The sequence below is a fragment of the Nerophis lumbriciformis genome, linkage group LG19, assembly GCF_033978685.3.
Source record: "Nerophis lumbriciformis linkage group LG19, RoL_Nlum_v2.1, whole genome shotgun sequence".
In the NCBI taxonomy this organism is placed as follows: domain Eukaryota; kingdom Metazoa; phylum Chordata; class Actinopteri; order Syngnathiformes; family Syngnathidae; genus Nerophis; species Nerophis lumbriciformis.
This window is the reverse complement of record NC_084566.2, coordinates 1088918-1105569: the sequence shown is the minus strand read 5'-3', so window position 1 is coordinate 1105569 and position 16652 is coordinate 1088918. Positions and strand designations below refer to the sequence as shown.

The following is a 16652-nucleotide window of genomic DNA, read 5'->3' as shown; positions in this document are numbered from 1 at the left end:
AAAAAACAGCCAACAGAGCAGATTTTTGGGATATTTTTATATAAATAATAATTAAAAAATATTCATTGGAAAAACAAAACTAAGGGAAATCAAAAGTCCCCAACAAGGTGGTTGACCTAAAAGACAGTCAGTCAGTCTGCTCTTCCAGCTTTGTACAGCATGCAGGTTTTATGTTGGTAGTAGTAGCACAAGAGCATCATCTTGTCAGATTTAAAAATTGAACTATGCATCAATGTTTTTCTTTTTCTCTTTAATTACTTTCCCTCCAACACATCACACTGTGCCTTAAAACTGCTTTAAGGTTCTGTAAACCCCCGCAAAAAATGGCCAAAAGCCACTTTTAGACAGAATTCTGTAATACCGCTGTAAAAAATGACTCCAGGCGCTATAATGCTGCCACAGAGCATCTGTGGAGAATGTCTTGCTAACCCGGGTGACTCTCTTTGCTCCGAGAACTGACTACACTCGCTGCTTGACACTCAGCATCAAAGGGTTGGAATTGGGGGTTAAATCACCAAAAATGTATTCCCGGGCGCGGCCACCGCTGCTGCTCACTGCTCCCCTCACCTCCCAGGGGGTGATCAAGGGTGATGGGTCAAATGCAGAGAATAATTTCGCCACACCTAGTGTGTGTGTGACAATCATGGGTACTTTAACTTTAACTTAACATTAGTGGAGGGACGTGCCCCTCTTCCATTAGTATTTGCTACAGATGTGACAAGTAAAAGGATGAATGATGGGCTTGTGAAGTCCAGTGCACCATTTGCCACCCTCCTGATAGGAGGTCATCATGAAGTTAGGACACCCAAGGAGCTTAACAAGCAAGATCATTGGAGGAAATGGAGGGTTGCTTTCATCTCAGAGCAAAGAGAACGTGTCATGGTGTCCACCTTCTTCACTCATCGCTTTAAGGGCACACTTTTACAGGACGACAGGCCAGTGGTCCATGGAGGTATAAGGGCTCAGCAGGTTTCTCTGCCCGCTGTGGACAGGAGGAGGACAGGGATAGAACACCTGGAAGACAAAGTAAGAAAGGAGATTGACGCACATGCCCTGCTCCTAAGTGACGCTGTTAACACGGAAGGACTCATGTTGTTGTGAAGGAGAGACACAAACATCCTACGGATTTGGTGCGGCTCCTTCAGGGTGAGTCATCGCATCGTCACGTCAACACGCAGCTACTCCTCCGCGCTGCACCCGTGACTGATAAACCCGGAGCGTACGGCAGCATGTGAAAGAGCGAATTGGGGTAGCACTTTGGAACGGGAAGTCGTATTCACGTTACAGGCAGGACAGATCAATTTCTGTCGATCGTGTGGCATTTGATCAATCGACAACCGTGAATCAACTGAAGTGAAATGGATTCTGAAAACAGAAGGTACACTTCAATCAGGCCCCACTAGTCTGTTGCCTAAATAGCAGAGAAATCATAAAGTAAACACCAAGTGGGAGTAAATATTGCGATACCACAACTGGTCACAGTCACTTGGCATTCCGAATTGGCTTTTGCATTTGATTTTTTGGCTCTGAACCACAAGTTCAGCTGTTTTTATGTTTTAATTGGAACACGTCGTTAATTGTGTAAAAGCTAAGGTTTAAAATTCCTTCATGGTTCTTTGAAAAACAATGAATACATAGAAAAAACAAAAGTACCGTATTTTCTCGACCATAGTGCGCACCGGATTATAAGGCACAATGCCTAGTCAGGTCTTTTTTCATATATTGGGACGGCGAGGCGAAGTTGGTAGAGTGGCCGTGCCAGCAATCGGAGTGTTGCTGGTTACTGGGGTTCAATCCCCACCTTCTACCATCCTAGTCACGTCCGTTGTGTCCTTGGGCAAGACACTTCACCCCTTGCTCCTGATGGCTGCTGGTTAGCGCCTTGCATGGCAGCTCCCGCCATCAGTGTGTGAATGTGTGTGTGAATGGGTGAATGTGGTAATACTGTCAAAGCGCTTTAAGTACCTTGAAGGTAGAAAAGCGCTATACAAGTATAACCCATTTATCATTATTTATCATTATAAGACACACCGGATTATAGGGTGCATTAAAGGGCGCATTAAAAGGGGTCATATTTTTTTTTTCTAAATTTAAAACATTTCCTTGTGGTCTACATAACATGTAATGGTGGTTCTTTGGTCAAAATATTGCATAGATTATGTTTTACAGACCATCTTCAAGCCACTTTCTGACAGTCGCTTCAGGATGCACCGTTTTGTGGGCGGTCTTATTTACATGGCTCACCTTCGACAGTGAAATATGAGCATCAATATTTCAACACATAAGTAGTAATCTGGATATTAGTTCTTAGTTTTGAATGTATTACTTAGTTATTCAATTAATGTAATTACAAGTATTTCAATTACTTGCCTGTTCAACTTCAATTTAGTACTAGTATTGGTTAAAATGTAAACAATACCCATTTCCTAATCAAGATGCGACTTAACATTTCCACATGATATTTGGCAGAATTCTTAACAAAATCCACATTAAAAAATATTAATAAAAAGTAGCAATTGATTCAAATCGCCATCCTATCTAGAATGTGCTCTTCTTCCTCATGAAAAGCTACACTCTAACCCACAGCAGTGTTAATGGTGATGATGGGAATGTTTGAGTGTAGAGTTTACAGCTGAGTCACAGTACTGCTCGCTGAATACCAATAACGGCCGCTCTCTGAATGCCACTTATACGCCTCCATCTGCATGATAATCTGTCTCATTTCTACTATTTATTGTTCTATTAGCAAAGGCTGTGTCTTCTGTTTCTCTTTCAGTAACTGTCTCCGGTTGAATGAACTCCCAACGCCCACTTTCCCTTTCAAGTTTTCTCATGCATAGTCACACACTCACCAGGTGGGCTGCTGCCGACAGAGACCGGAGAGGAGAGGGACGGGACGTCATTGCTGTTTGCAGGTGGAGAGCTTTCGGATCTTGCTGACTGTGGAGACCCCTTTGCGGGAGGGGTTGGATGAGGACGAGGGCCGACGTTCCGCTTTAGCCTTGCTGGTTAGAGACCCTCCTTCGGTCCCGTTCACGCAGACGGGCTTAGTCACTGGCGGGCTGTAGTCTGTGAGGCCAAGATCGTGGTCTTCTTCAGCCACTTGACCTACATGTCCAACACAAAGATGGACGTGATATCAATTAATAGCAGTTAAAAAGGCGTTGTTTTAAAGTGCGAGAGGGAGCAGAAGACTTTAGAAGAGATTTCAAAACATGTTTTTCAATCTTATGATAAATACAATTACCCCGGTATGTTTAAAAGCAAAATTAATCTATTTTTACTTACTACGATGACAGAGTAAACAGGGTAGGCAGAAAATGCCACACAATATGCTTCAGAAATCAGTTTGTCAGGCCCCAGTTGTAATAGACTTAGACTTAGACAAACTTTAATGATCCACAAGGGAAATTGTTCCACACAGCAGCTCAGCTACAAATGATGGAAAGGATCGTGCACACAAGGGTACAAAAAGAGGGTGAAAACAAAAGGTATAATGTAAACTAAAAATGTACCATAGAAGCAATATAAAATATAACATAATATTTACATATCATATAGTATATAATATATCCTAATATATTATATTGTATATATTATATACAATATATAACAAATCCCAAATACCATGTACAATATTACAGTATATGTAACAGCTGCAGCAAAAAAAGGGCCGTAAAAGATAATGAGTAGATCCAGCAGAAAATATACATTATAAACACAGAGACGTAGCTAACATAGAATTATAGAGTACAGGCCAAAAGTTTGGACACACTTTCTCATTCACAACACAACTGATGGTCCCAACCACATTGATAAAGCAAGACATTCCACTAATCAAGCCTGATAAGGCACACCTGTGAAGTGAAAACCATTTCAGATGACTACCTCTTGAAGCTCATCGAGAGAATGCCAAGAGTGTGCAAAACCGTAATCAGAGCAAAGGGGGGCTATTTAGAAGAAACTAGAATATAAAACATGTTTTCAGTTATTTCACCTTTTTTTGTTAAGTACATAACTCCACGTGTTCATTTATAGTTTTGATGCCTTCAGTGACAATCTACAATGTAAATAGTAGTGATGGGTTGATGAGGCGTCATGAAGCGTTTCGACACATTGAAAAACTGTACTGATACTGTGTCGATACTGTGTCACTAAATACTGACATCTGCTGGACATTAAAAATCCCTACAGGCAACCTATGGACCGACTCAACTGACACTGATTTTATGACCTAGTATATACATTATAAACCAAGTCATTGTATTTCATTTAGGATTATTTCATATCTTCATTTAAATAAACATATTTTTATCTTTTTTAGATACAGTCAATAAAAAATGTGAACATGTATCATAACATGGAAATCTAAGAGAATGTGTTGTGAATGAGGATGCTTGTGGACTGGGATTTTTTTAAATTAATTTTTTACACATTTTTATAAAAAAAAACAGTTTTTCCAACGTATTCAATTTTAGACGATTTCTTTCATTGATTGATTGAGACTTTTATTAGTAGATTGCACAGTTCAGTACATATTCCGTACAATTGACCACTAAATGGTAACACCCCAATAAGTTTTTCAACTTGTTTAAGTCGGGGTCCACTTAAATTGATTAATGATACAGATATATACTATCATCATAATACAGTCATCACACAAGTTAATCATCAGAGTATATACATTGAATTATTAACATTATTTACAACCCGGGGTGTGGGATGTGGAGGGGGGGGGGGGAATTTAGGTTTGGTTGATATCAACACTTCAGTCGTCTCTTCTTAGTTATTATTTCTCCGGCTGTAGAAAAGACCCGCTCACAGGGCACAGAGGAGGCGGGAGTGCGACACAGTTCGCGTATCAGTCACGTGACCAAAACAGCTCATGATCGGTCACGTGACTTTCTAAAAGCGGTACGCGCACCGACACAGGGTTTCCCTCTATGAGCTCGACGCATGCGCCGATGCATCGGTGTTGCCGGACCCATCACTAGTAAATAGTCATGAAAATAAAGAAAATGCATTGAATGAGAAGGTGTGTCCAAACTTTGGCCTGTACTGTATATTCACCAAGGGCGAGGCTCAGTATGCCATACTTAAAAAACTCCTGCATTAAATCATAAATAAAACATGATTGAACTGTGTTGGCCTTGTGATGAGGTGGCGACTTGTCCAGGGTGTACCCCACCTTCCGCCCGAATGCCGCTGAGATAGGCTCCAGCACCCCCCACGACCCCAAAAGGGACAAGCGGTAGTAAATGGATGGATCGATGAACTACACTGCTTCTTTACTACGGCTGCCGTAGCGGTTTCCCGCCATGCATTTATGTAACCAGTGTCAACGCAATAAGTACAACATTGCTTTGCACACGTGGGAGTGAATCCTGGAAAACAGTTCACATTTTCAACAACAAAACCATCTCCACTGGACAATTTCTAGAGCACTCCATTCACATTCTGCGGCTCCATCTGGACTTAAGTGGGCCAACACTTGTAGATGTTCGGCCAGCACTGACTGCTGCATTTATCATTGCAGGCTGTTGCCTAGCAACTGATATAGGTCGCAGATGAAAAAAGAAGGGAGGGAAGTCTTCACGTCACAGAAGATGTGGTCATTATCTTCGCATCCAAAATTCATTCCCCTCTCCGGCAAGAATGCACTGCATCCTGATGTCATGTCAAACTAATAAGCTGCCATTGCCTCAGCGCATCAAGTACTCGGAAGCAAAAGCAAGCACTTAGCGCCAAGCTAAGGACAAAGTGTAAAAAACAAATAGTGCCTAAAGTGCCCACAAACCTGGCACAGTGAAATCCTGAGTGTATATGATCTCGTCCTCGCCATCATAAAGCTCGTCGTCGTCTTCTTCGGTGTAGCCATGGAGGTCCTCCAGGTATGGCACCACGGTCATGCTGCGCCAAGGGTCCCTGCCCTCGGCGCTAGCAGGGATGGGCACGGGGAGCTCTGTCGGAGGGTGTTTCTTACGCACCCAGCTGGCAGAACAGGAGAATTGGCGCATGAGTGACAAAAATCTCTTTTTTGATTTCTTAGAAGAGTGGAAACTGTTTCCATATTTGGTTCAAGATGGCTTACTTGTGTTGCCTTATGTTTTGTATAGAGAATCTCTTTGCAGGGTCATACTCCAGCATCCCTGAGAACATAACACATACATCATGTCAACCAATATTTTTCTATAGTCGCCTGAAAGATTACTTTTAATGAGCGAATAAATGCCCCTCAATGGTCATTGATTAGAAGACATTTAAGGTACAATATTAAATGTACCAAAGAAAAATGTGTAATTTCTGTTTGGTTATACCAAAAAACACACTTTATTAGCATTTTGAGTAGGATATGTTCCATCTGAACCAGTCCTTGATGGTATAAAATGTAGCGCTTTAACCCAAGAGCGCTCGCAAAGAGCGGTAATAAGCAGTATATCACCCAGGGTTTCTCATAAATTCATTTATTTGTGGCAGCCAACCACAAATAAACATATAAACAAAAAATTATTATTTTTTTAAGATTTGTAGATACAGCTTCCGTGTGATATATGTGCTGCCCTCTCCCGAAAATCATATCTCACATAACATTGACTACGTTAGTTGTTTAGAGTTTGACGCAACAATACATGATCATTGACAATTGCACTTTTAAAATGTGTGTATTGATTAAAATAAATAAAGAAATAAAAAAACTCTGTCGTTTTCCGCCACACACCACCACTCTCATAGGCGCAGTATTGAAGCAGCTGTGCGAAAACTATGTCCACATACACAAACACAAACCATTTATTTATTGAATCACAAATATTGAAATTCGATGATTTGGTGAATTTGCAAACTGCTAAAATGATGTACAAAGCAAACTATAACCTGCTACCCAATAATGTACAACAATTCTTCTCAACAAAAGAGAAATATATCGAGAGGAGCCAGATGAGGTGGTTCGGGCATCTGGTCAGGATGCCACACGAACGCCTCCCTCGGGAGGTGTTTCGGGCATGTCCGACCGGTAGGAGGCTACGGGGAAGACCCAGGACACGTTGGGAAGACTATCTCTCCCGGCTGGCCTTGGAATGCCTCGGGATCCCCCGGGAGGAGCTGGACGAAGGGGCTGGGGAGAGGGAAGTCTGGGCTTCCCTGCTTAGGCTGCTGCCCCCGCGACCCGACCTCGAATAAGCGGAAGAAGATGGATGGATGAACCTTAATCTAATTTAAAACATTTGTATACTCATACAACAGTTAAAACCTTTAGCATATCCGTATGTGGAATTAAATTAGGGAAGGGATTAACCAAAGAAATCAAACAAAGCACCAATATGATTCAATTTAAGAGACTGTTCGAACTACAAGTGTTCACAAAGTATACAGAACAATAATTATGATGAACATCTTGAACACTTTTTTTTTTAGATAAAGATTTATGTATTTAATATGTGTTTACTTACTATGGTATACTATTTACTTATTTACTGTTCTGTTACAGTGAACAAGGAAATGGGATGAAATTGCTATGGTATGAAAAGAGGTAGGATTTAATACGCTCAGCTTCTTCCTGCTCCTTTTCGGACGTGCTGTAATGAAACAACTGGAAATATGTGATGCATTACATTGTATCGTATGCATGTTCCAAATAAACTGAAACTGAACTGAACTGAACATATTTAAAGCTACAGACAGACCATAGATTCCAGATTTTTTAAAATTTTATTTACCATAATTAATTAACACTCAAAAGATTAATCAAAACAACAGAACATAAATCAACACTTTGGTCTATTGCAAGTAATTGAGTTATTTAATTAAAAATATTCAGTTAATCCTTTTACCTCTTGATGTGATTGTCTCATAATGGATGTCATTGTCAATGTTCCGACATCTACTTTCCAAAACTGTTTTGTCTTTTCCAAACCGTTTCTATTGGCGGTATCTTAGAGGGATTTGTTTCAATCAATCTGATATTTCGGTATGGCAAACTGTGTCAGGCTGTTTAGGATATTGAAACACATCCCCTGGTTTGACCTGCCAACAGTGAGTTATGTGAATATGAGCACTGATGATACATGTTTGGCCCTCTCTTATCCTGTGGGCAGAATGTGGCAATAGTAGAATGTCAGCATGATGATACAGCGGTGATGTGTTGCAGATACAGAACGCATAATATAATAATGATCTCTCAGCAATGCTGATCAGAATGGTGGGTTTATTTTAGTCAGTGTCATTACGGACCGACTATATCTCAGGTGATGCGTCATCACACACATGCGTCATACACAAGCCTGAAGTGTTATGACACCTTTGCAGAGTGCACGCTGTAAATTGAACAGTGACAGACATTGATGAAACCCAACCCTCAAAATGCCTCAAATAAATGATAAATGGTTTATACTTGTATAGCGCTTATCTACCTTCAAGGTACTCAAAGCGCTTTGACAGTATTTCCACATTCACCGATTCACACACACATTCACACACTGATGGCGGGAGCTGCCATGCAAGGCCCTAACCAGCAGCCATCAGGAGCAAGGGGTGAAGTGTCTTGCCCAAGGACACAACGGACGTGACTACGATGGTAGAAGGTGGGGTTTGAACCCCAGTAACCAGCAACCCTCCGATTGCTGGCACGGCCACTCTACCAACTTCGCCACGCCGTCTAAACATTCTTGTCGTACTCATTGGGTTAAATCTGGGGACCTCAGGTACTTACATTTCGTGCCATCTCATGTGTGCTGGTGGTTCCTTGAATCCTTGAACTAATCTCCCCTGCATGGAGGCATACTTCATTTGTAGGAGTATACGCCGCCTTCCGCCTAAATGCAGCTGAGATAGGCTCAGGCTCCGGCACCCCCCGCGACCCCGAATGGGACAAGCGGTAGAAAATGGATGGATGGATGGATTTCCATAAAAAAGAAAAACTACATTTAACATGTAAGTATTTAGTGTCAAGTCTTGACACCTTTGCATCAGAGTCTTGCCAGGGTTTCTTTTGGGAATCTTAGGGCTGCTACTTTTGCTTTGACATAAAGCCAATACAAGGTCCACCGTTAAAGTCTCTTCACTTCTTTTGTTTTAGCAGGGGGGCTTTACAGCATTTCACAGGGGAGATGCGAAGTCTGCCGAAGTGTTTAGTATTCAGCTGTTGGCCCCAGATCAATAAAAACTACGTCAGCAGCTGAAGGGATTTCTATAGCGTGGGTGGGGAAATATGCAAGGCTGGCGAGATTTGCAATGTCAGAGCACCACCTGCTGGATATATTGATAAAATATACAGGGTGGGAATTTTATCACTGCAGGGACAGCAATTGCCTCTGTCACAAATATTTGTGTTGCCATTAGTTAGCACAATTTTGTAAAAAGAACTTATCATGTATCAACATAACATTGCACACGAGTGGTGAACGGGCAAGGACATAAAATTTTAGGGAAGCCTCACTGAGTGATGCAAGGAATCTCATAACATGAGAGCATACGGTGTGGTGCAGCCCATATTGGGGTTGCAGTGGCGAATCTCTGCACTCTATTAACTCTAGTTTGTTCTTTTTACATCTTTTATACCACTTGAAGACATCATGTTGTCTATTTAGGCAAATTAGTTATACTTGTATAGCGCTTTTCCACCTTCAAGGTACTCAAAGCGCTTTGACACTATATGACACCCATTCACACACACATTCACACAGTGATGGCGGGAGCTGCCATGCAAGGCCCTAGCCACGACCCATCAGGAGCAAGGGTGAAGTGTCTTGCTCAAGGACACAACAAACATGAGTAGGATTTTTGCCTACATTTATTTTAGTGCAATTTATTATTTTATTATTCTTTTTTTTTTATGGTGTTTTATTCTGGCTTGTCCCAAATCTTATCTGATTGGGATTTTATATGTTTTATCCTTTTTATGGAGAACTTGGAGTACATGTACTATTTTAAGATCTTGGCAATGTTTGTGATGATTGTTATGTGGTAGGTCTTTGTATTGCATATCTAAGATGTTCCTTTCTCTGTATGTTTAAATGGATGTTCTGATCTTGCTGGCTGCAAAACAAGTTTACCTTTGGGTACTAAAAGTAACCTAACCTAGGATGGCGGAAGCTGGGAATCGAACGCCACGCCAATAAGTAAAACACTGTAGCTCTAAGATTTCGCAGGCTTTTTTGTGACTGTTGCTGCCTGAAATGCCTGAATTTTAAAGCTTTTCCAAAAAGTAGTGGCAAAAGTTGCAATGTTATGAGTAGATTCGACCAATTATCGGTGCCGATATTTAGCATTTTCACGAATACAACAGAACTACATCAGCAGATACAATATCATACTTTAAAAAAATAATTAGTAAAGTAGATAGTAATATCCACTGCTCAAGCTCCAGCCATTTTGCCCTGCATGAGGAAAGTTCCCTTTTTGCTGAAGCCCAATGTTTCTCTAATTCATTTAAGAATAAAGATTACTTATATTCTCAATAATTCTTCCCAATTATGTTTTATATCTATTTGAGTTCATAAGAAAATTCTTCTCCGGTCTGCTCAGCTGCTTTAACCGCGTTGCTCACCCCTTTCTCTCCTCCTAATGTTGCCTGCAGTACGTCTCATCTGCTTACCTGTTAAAACCTTCCATTTTTGCCAGGAAATCCAGTTTTTGTCCTTCTTTCCTGGTGTCTTCCCGGTCCCGTTTTGTTTGTTTTTCGTTACTGCAGCGATCGAGTCGCTCGACAAGCCTCCGCCTGCAACACTCGGGGCGTGGGCTCCTTAGAAGAGCGCCATGAGTTTCATGTTTCGTGATTCAATCAATTAACGCGACAGAGATGGATTATTATGAAGAAAACTCCAAACTTTGTGTAAATATCTTGACAAATTGTAAAGTTAAGTAAAGAAGAGCAGGCAACAGCTCACATATCCTCATAATTTCTTTAACATCGAGGAAGAAATTTTATCAGCCAGCTTGAAAAAATGTCTCAAATATAAGCTACGTGAAGGATCCCAGAATTGTTTTTATTTAAATGCTTGCAATATTTCAGGGTTCCTCAAGAGTAAACCTCACAATGTATTAAATCCATAAACTGTTATAAAATTGGATAGATGGCAAGTTATTGTGATGTTCCGGTCGTACCTAACCGACAGGAGTTTTTGTGTAAAAGTAGACAGTTTTATGTCGTCCACAGCTCCTTTACCACATGGGGTCCCCCAGGGTTCAATCCTTGCCCCAATTTTATTTGCGCTTTACCTTCTCCCCCTTGGTTCTATTTTTAGGAAGTACAGTATTGCATTTCATTTTTATGCCGATGATTGCCAGATTTATTTTCCCATGGCACAAAATAACACGGTTCAAAGTCTTATTGACTGCCTGCACGACATCAAAGTCTGGCTTTCAGCTAACTTCCTGAGCCTAAATGAAGACAAAACAGAAGTTATGTTGTTCGGTCCAAGTCGCTCTCCCTCCCCCAACGTTGACCTCGGCACTCTGACCCCGTATCTCAGCGACTCTGTCACAAACCTGGGGGTAAAGTTTGACTCAGATTTTAAATTCGAAAAACAAATCAGCAGCGTCGTTCAAAAAAGCTTTTATCAATTACGCCAAATAGCGAAAGTGAAACCGCTTTTATCAAGACATGATCTTGAGAAATTAATCCACGCTTTTATCTCGACTCGTCTTGATTACTGTAATGCCCTGTATGTTGGCATTAGCCAGGCCTCCCTCGCCCGCCTGCAGCTCGTGCAGAACTCTGCTGCTCGTCTGCTAACACAGACCCGCAGACGTGAGCACATCACCCCTATTTTAGCGTCCCTTCACTGGCTCCCTGTGCGTTACCGAATACATTTTAAACTCCTTTTATTTGTTTTTAAATGTCTAAACAACCTCGCGCCAACCTATCTCTCCGACCTCCTTCAGCCTTACTGCCCCACCCGATCCTTAAGATCAGCCGATCAGCTGCTGTTGACGGTCCCTGACACAAGGCTGAAGCTTAGAGGTGACAGAGCTTTCGCCGTTGCTGCTCCCAAGCTCTGGAACGACCTACCCCTGAGTGTTAGACAAACCTCCTCTCTTCCTGTTTTTAAATCTCTCTTAAAAACATACTTTTATTCCATGGCTTTTAACACTGAGTGATATCCATCCTGCAATGGCGCCCCATAATACACCTGCTGTGATCCTGTTTTTATGTTTTTATTAATTCTATTTTAATTATTTATTTTTTATCATGTTCTGTTTGTGTTGTGTTGTGTTTGCTCGGTACTCGTTTTATCTTTTAACCTGCTCATTGTACAGCACTTTGGCTACCCCTGTGGTAAATTTTAAATGTGCTTTATAAATAAAGTTGATTTGATTTGATTTGATTTGTTATGTTGTTATTTTCATTTATTATGATGTAGAGAAATCCCATATTTTTTTATACATTTTTTTCAGGAGATTTTCCCATATTTTGAAAAGCAATGCTCCTCTTAGACACACTGGTCCGACGTTTCTGAATTATTATTATTATTATTTTTTTTTTTTAAACAACTTAAAACCATGTCAAGTTGTTTACTGACATATACTATTCATGTTTAAATAACTTTTACTGCAAATGAATATCGATTCCAAATGTCTGTTATTGGCCTCCCTGACTACTGATAGTCATTATCGGCCCTGGAAAAAACATATTGGGTTTGAGGCTCATTTGTGATTTAACTTGTGATTTTATGAATTTGTTATCAAATGTTTTAAGGGTCTCTTAATCCCCAAAAGCACAGAATAACAAATACTATGTTGGTGTTTCATTCGTTTTATACTACACAGACTAAAAGTAGACACAGGATGGCAGTTAAATCACATTGTGCTGTTTTAATTAATTATTAGGAATAATGGAAATAATCATTACAGAATGAAGCAACACCAAAGGCTTCCTGCTATGCCGTGCACAAATTACAAACATTATCTGTGTATGTTTTACATTCGAAAAGTTTTTGTCCATCTTAAACATTCATTTAAGTATAACACATTTACCCCCGCCCGATACTAGCATTTGCAAACTGTTGAGAGCGATTCATAGCAGTATTTTTTTAAATCTTTTTCTTACCTTTTAATAAATAAAGGTTGGCTAAATCATGGTTAAATGATCATAGGATAGTAAATGTTTATTTACTACATTACCCAGAAGGCTTACTGCTACAGAGAGAAGTAGAAAGTAGGTTTGAGATCCGCGGGAGGATGACAATTGTGTTGTTTGAGCAATAAAGAGTTGATATATTGTTACACGTTGCTGTTCCTGCTTTGTCAACACAAGAAACAAACATACTGTAAATTCTGGACGATAAAACGCAACATTTTTTCCTATGCTTTGCACCCTGTGGCTTATAAAACAGTGCGGCTAATTTATGGATTTTTTTTTGTTGACGGCCATAATGCAAATAGTAAAAAAAAACAAAAAAAAACAAGCAAAGACACTGAACAGGTGGGTTCTTGTTTGTGCTATACCACCCTCTTTTGGACGAGTTCGCTTACTGCGGTTGCCCTTTTTAAAATTATTAACCAGGAGTAGAAGGGCCGATCCGTCTTTTAGCCGTCCATAGGGTTTCTACTCGAATAGATTCTTCGTTCATCACGCTAAGCAACATTTGTAGGTTTTACACTATAACTAAAACTGTTTGTACTTACTAAACCGTCCCATGTGTGACGTCTGTAGGAGTGTTTTCATGCATATTTGTATGTGCTGTCATAATGTAATGAAGTTTGCATTGTTAGCATTAGTTAATATGGTGACATGTTTTCAAGTGTCTGTGTTAGTACCGGTATTATTAACTTACCACGGCATTCTTTTTGGATTGTTTTAGTTTCACAAATTTCTCAGTAAATTCACTAAGACGTCACCGTGGAGTTATTGAGTCTGTTTAGCTGATTGGAGAGCTCTAACCTCCGCAGCTAGTGGGTCCATGACGATAACTTCTAAACATTTACAAAATCTTTCAGTGAAAATAACTAATTTCACACGGTGTGCTCGATAGTCCGGGATATACAATACATTTTAATTAGACAGTTGGTGTGCGCGTTTGAGTGTCGCTCAGAGACACATTCCATTGGTGAAAATGACGCTGACTGGACAAAATGTGCAGGGAAGTTGCGGGATTTGGACAAAGTCCAGAGGCCCTACAGTCCCAAGTCCCATAATTGAAATTAATAAATGAATTTGTGACCACCATGACATCGCAAATTCCTGGAGTGAATGATAAGATGGTATTTTTTCCCCAACGAAAAAACGTCACGTGAGGTATTTAGAAATTACAGAGTCACATTTGTCAAGTCTCCCACTCACCTCGCAGCAGGTCTGAAAGAGGGGGTCCGCACTCTTCAGGAATTGTAAATTCTCCTTTTCCAATGTTCTCAAATAGCTTATAGATGTTGTCCCCTTCGAATGGATAAAGACTTGTAGTAATGTTGTATCTAAATGGAAGGACAAATAAAGGCAATAATTGCTTTATATTTGAATATCGTTTAACAATTCCTCTTGCTCTTTTGTCAACATTTCTATGATAAACTTGTAGAAAGTCCTCAGAAAAGTATAAGCTGTTACAGTATATAAAACCCAAAACAAGTGAAGTTGGCATGTTTTGTAAATCGTAAATAAAAACAGAATACAATGATTTGCAAATCCTTTTCAACCTATATGCAATTGAATAGACTGCAAAGACAAGATATTTAATATTCAAACTAGTAAACTTTATTATTTTTTGCAAATATTAGCTCATTTGGAATTTGATGCCTGCAACATGTTTCAAAAAAGATGGCACAGGTGGCAAAAAAGACTGAGAAAGTTGAGGAATGCTCATCAAACACTTGTTTGGCTAATTGGGAACAGGTGGGTGCCATGATTGGGTATAAAAGCAGCTTCCATGAAATGCTGAGTCATTCACAAACAAGGATGGGGCGAGGGTCTCCACTTTGTAAACAAATGCATGAGCAAATTGTTTCAGAACAACATTTCTCAACCAGCTATAGCAACGAATTTAGAGATTTCACCATCTACGGTCCGTAATATCATCAAAGGGTTCAGAGAATCTGGAGAAATTACTGCACGTAAGCGGCAATGCCCGAGACCTTGGATCCCTCAGGCGGTACTGCATCAAAAAGCGACATCAGTGTGTAAAGGATATCACCATATGGGCTCAGGAACACTTCAGAAAACCCCTGTCAGTAACTACAGTTGGTTGTCACATCTGTAAGTGCAAGATAAAACTCTACTATGCAAAGCCACATATCAACAACACCCACAAACGCTTCACTGGGCCCGAGCTCATCTAAGATGGACTGATGCAAAGTGCAAAAGTGTTCTGTGGTCTGACGAGTCCACATTTCAAATTGTTGTTGGAAACTGTGGAACGTCGTGTCCTCTGGACCGAAGAGGAGAAGAACCATCTGGACTGTTCTAAGCGCAAAGTTCCAAAGCCAGCATCTGTGATGGTATGGGGGTGTATTACTGCCCAAGGCATGGGTAACTTACACATCTGAGAAGGCACCATTAATGCTGAAAGGTACATGCATGTTTTGGAGCAACATATGTTGCCATCCAAGCAACGTCTTTTTCATGGACGCCCCTGCTTATTTCAGCAAGACAATGCCAAGCCACATTCTGCACGTGTTACAACAGCGTGGCTTCGTAGTAAGAGTGTAAAAGAGTACTAGACTGGCCTGCCTGTAGTCCACCACCTGTGCCCCATTGAAAATGTGTGGCGCATTATGAAGCGTCAAATACCTCAACAGAGACCCAGCACAACTTAAGCTTCAAATCAAGCAAAAATGGGAAATAATTCCACCTGAAAAGTTAAAAAAATTGGTCTCCTCAGTTCTCAAACTTTTACTGAGTGTTGTTAGAAGGAAAAGCCATGTAACAGTGGTAAAAATGCCCCTGTGCCAACTTTTTTGCAATGTGTCGCTGCCATTAATTTCTAAGTTAATGATTATTTGCCAAATAAAATTAAGTTTCACAGTTCGAACATTAAATATCTTGTCTTTGCAGTGGATTCTATTGAATATAAGTTGAAAAGGATTTGCAAATCATTGTATTCTGTTTTTATTTACCATTTACACAACATGCCGACTTCACTGGTTTTGGGTTTTGTACTACACTACTTGGTCCATACATTAAAGCACAATAATAAAGCCTGTGACTACTCACAGTGTTACTCCCGCAGACCAAATGTCCACTTTAAACCCTGAAAAGGTGTCCAGGCCGTTGGCGATCTCGGGCGGCTGAAAGGCCGGAGAGCCCTGGCTGGTGCGACATGTGTCATCCTCTGCAAATGGGTGCAGCGCCTGCCCACAAAAAAACAGCATTTAACTCCCTCTCTATTCATTTTATTTAGCATTTCTTTCCATGCTACGAAACAAGGATGGTGAGGATCACTTTGTTTCCAGATGAGCTCACCTCTGCTACTCCCAGGTCAGAGATTTTAAGTGCCCCGTCTGTTGTCAACAGCAGATTGCCTGGTTTAATGTCTTTGTGAACTATTCCCTGGCTGTGCAAATATTCAAGGCCATCTAATAGCTGGCAAAAGTACCTGCAGAAAGCAAAGAGGCGGTCCCATTAAGCTTCAAGTTCAGCCTGCGATAAGATTCATGCAATATATGGTGAGGTATTCTGAAAAGCGCAAGCTCAGCAGTCTTGGGTCTAAATTTAGGCCGGGAGCTAT

At 40.6% G+C, this 16652-nt stretch overlaps 1 protein-coding gene across 3 annotated transcripts in view; it reads right to left on the bottom strand.

Moving 5' to 3' along the window:
* Positions 1-26: 26 nt before the first annotated feature.
* The window catches only part of stk11 (serine/threonine kinase 11), a 32201-nt gene continuing 15575 nt past the window's right edge, over positions 27-16652 (bottom strand). For all 3 annotated transcript variants that reach the window (XM_061979786.2, XM_061979788.2, XM_061979787.1), the window contains 7 exons: positions 16388-16520; positions 16139-16275; positions 14279-14406; positions 6092-6149; positions 5798-5991; positions 2853-3108; positions 27-1014 (listed from right to left, as the gene is read on the bottom strand). In XM_061979786.2, coding sequence (XP_061835770.1) covers positions 2900-3108; positions 5798-5991; positions 6092-6149; positions 14279-14406; positions 16139-16275; positions 16388-16520 — 859 coding nt within the window. In that variant the 3' untranslated portion in view covers positions 27-1014; positions 2853-2899. The remainder of the gene's footprint in view (positions 1015-2852; positions 3109-5797; positions 5992-6091; positions 6150-14278; positions 14407-16138; positions 16276-16387; positions 16521-16652) is intronic.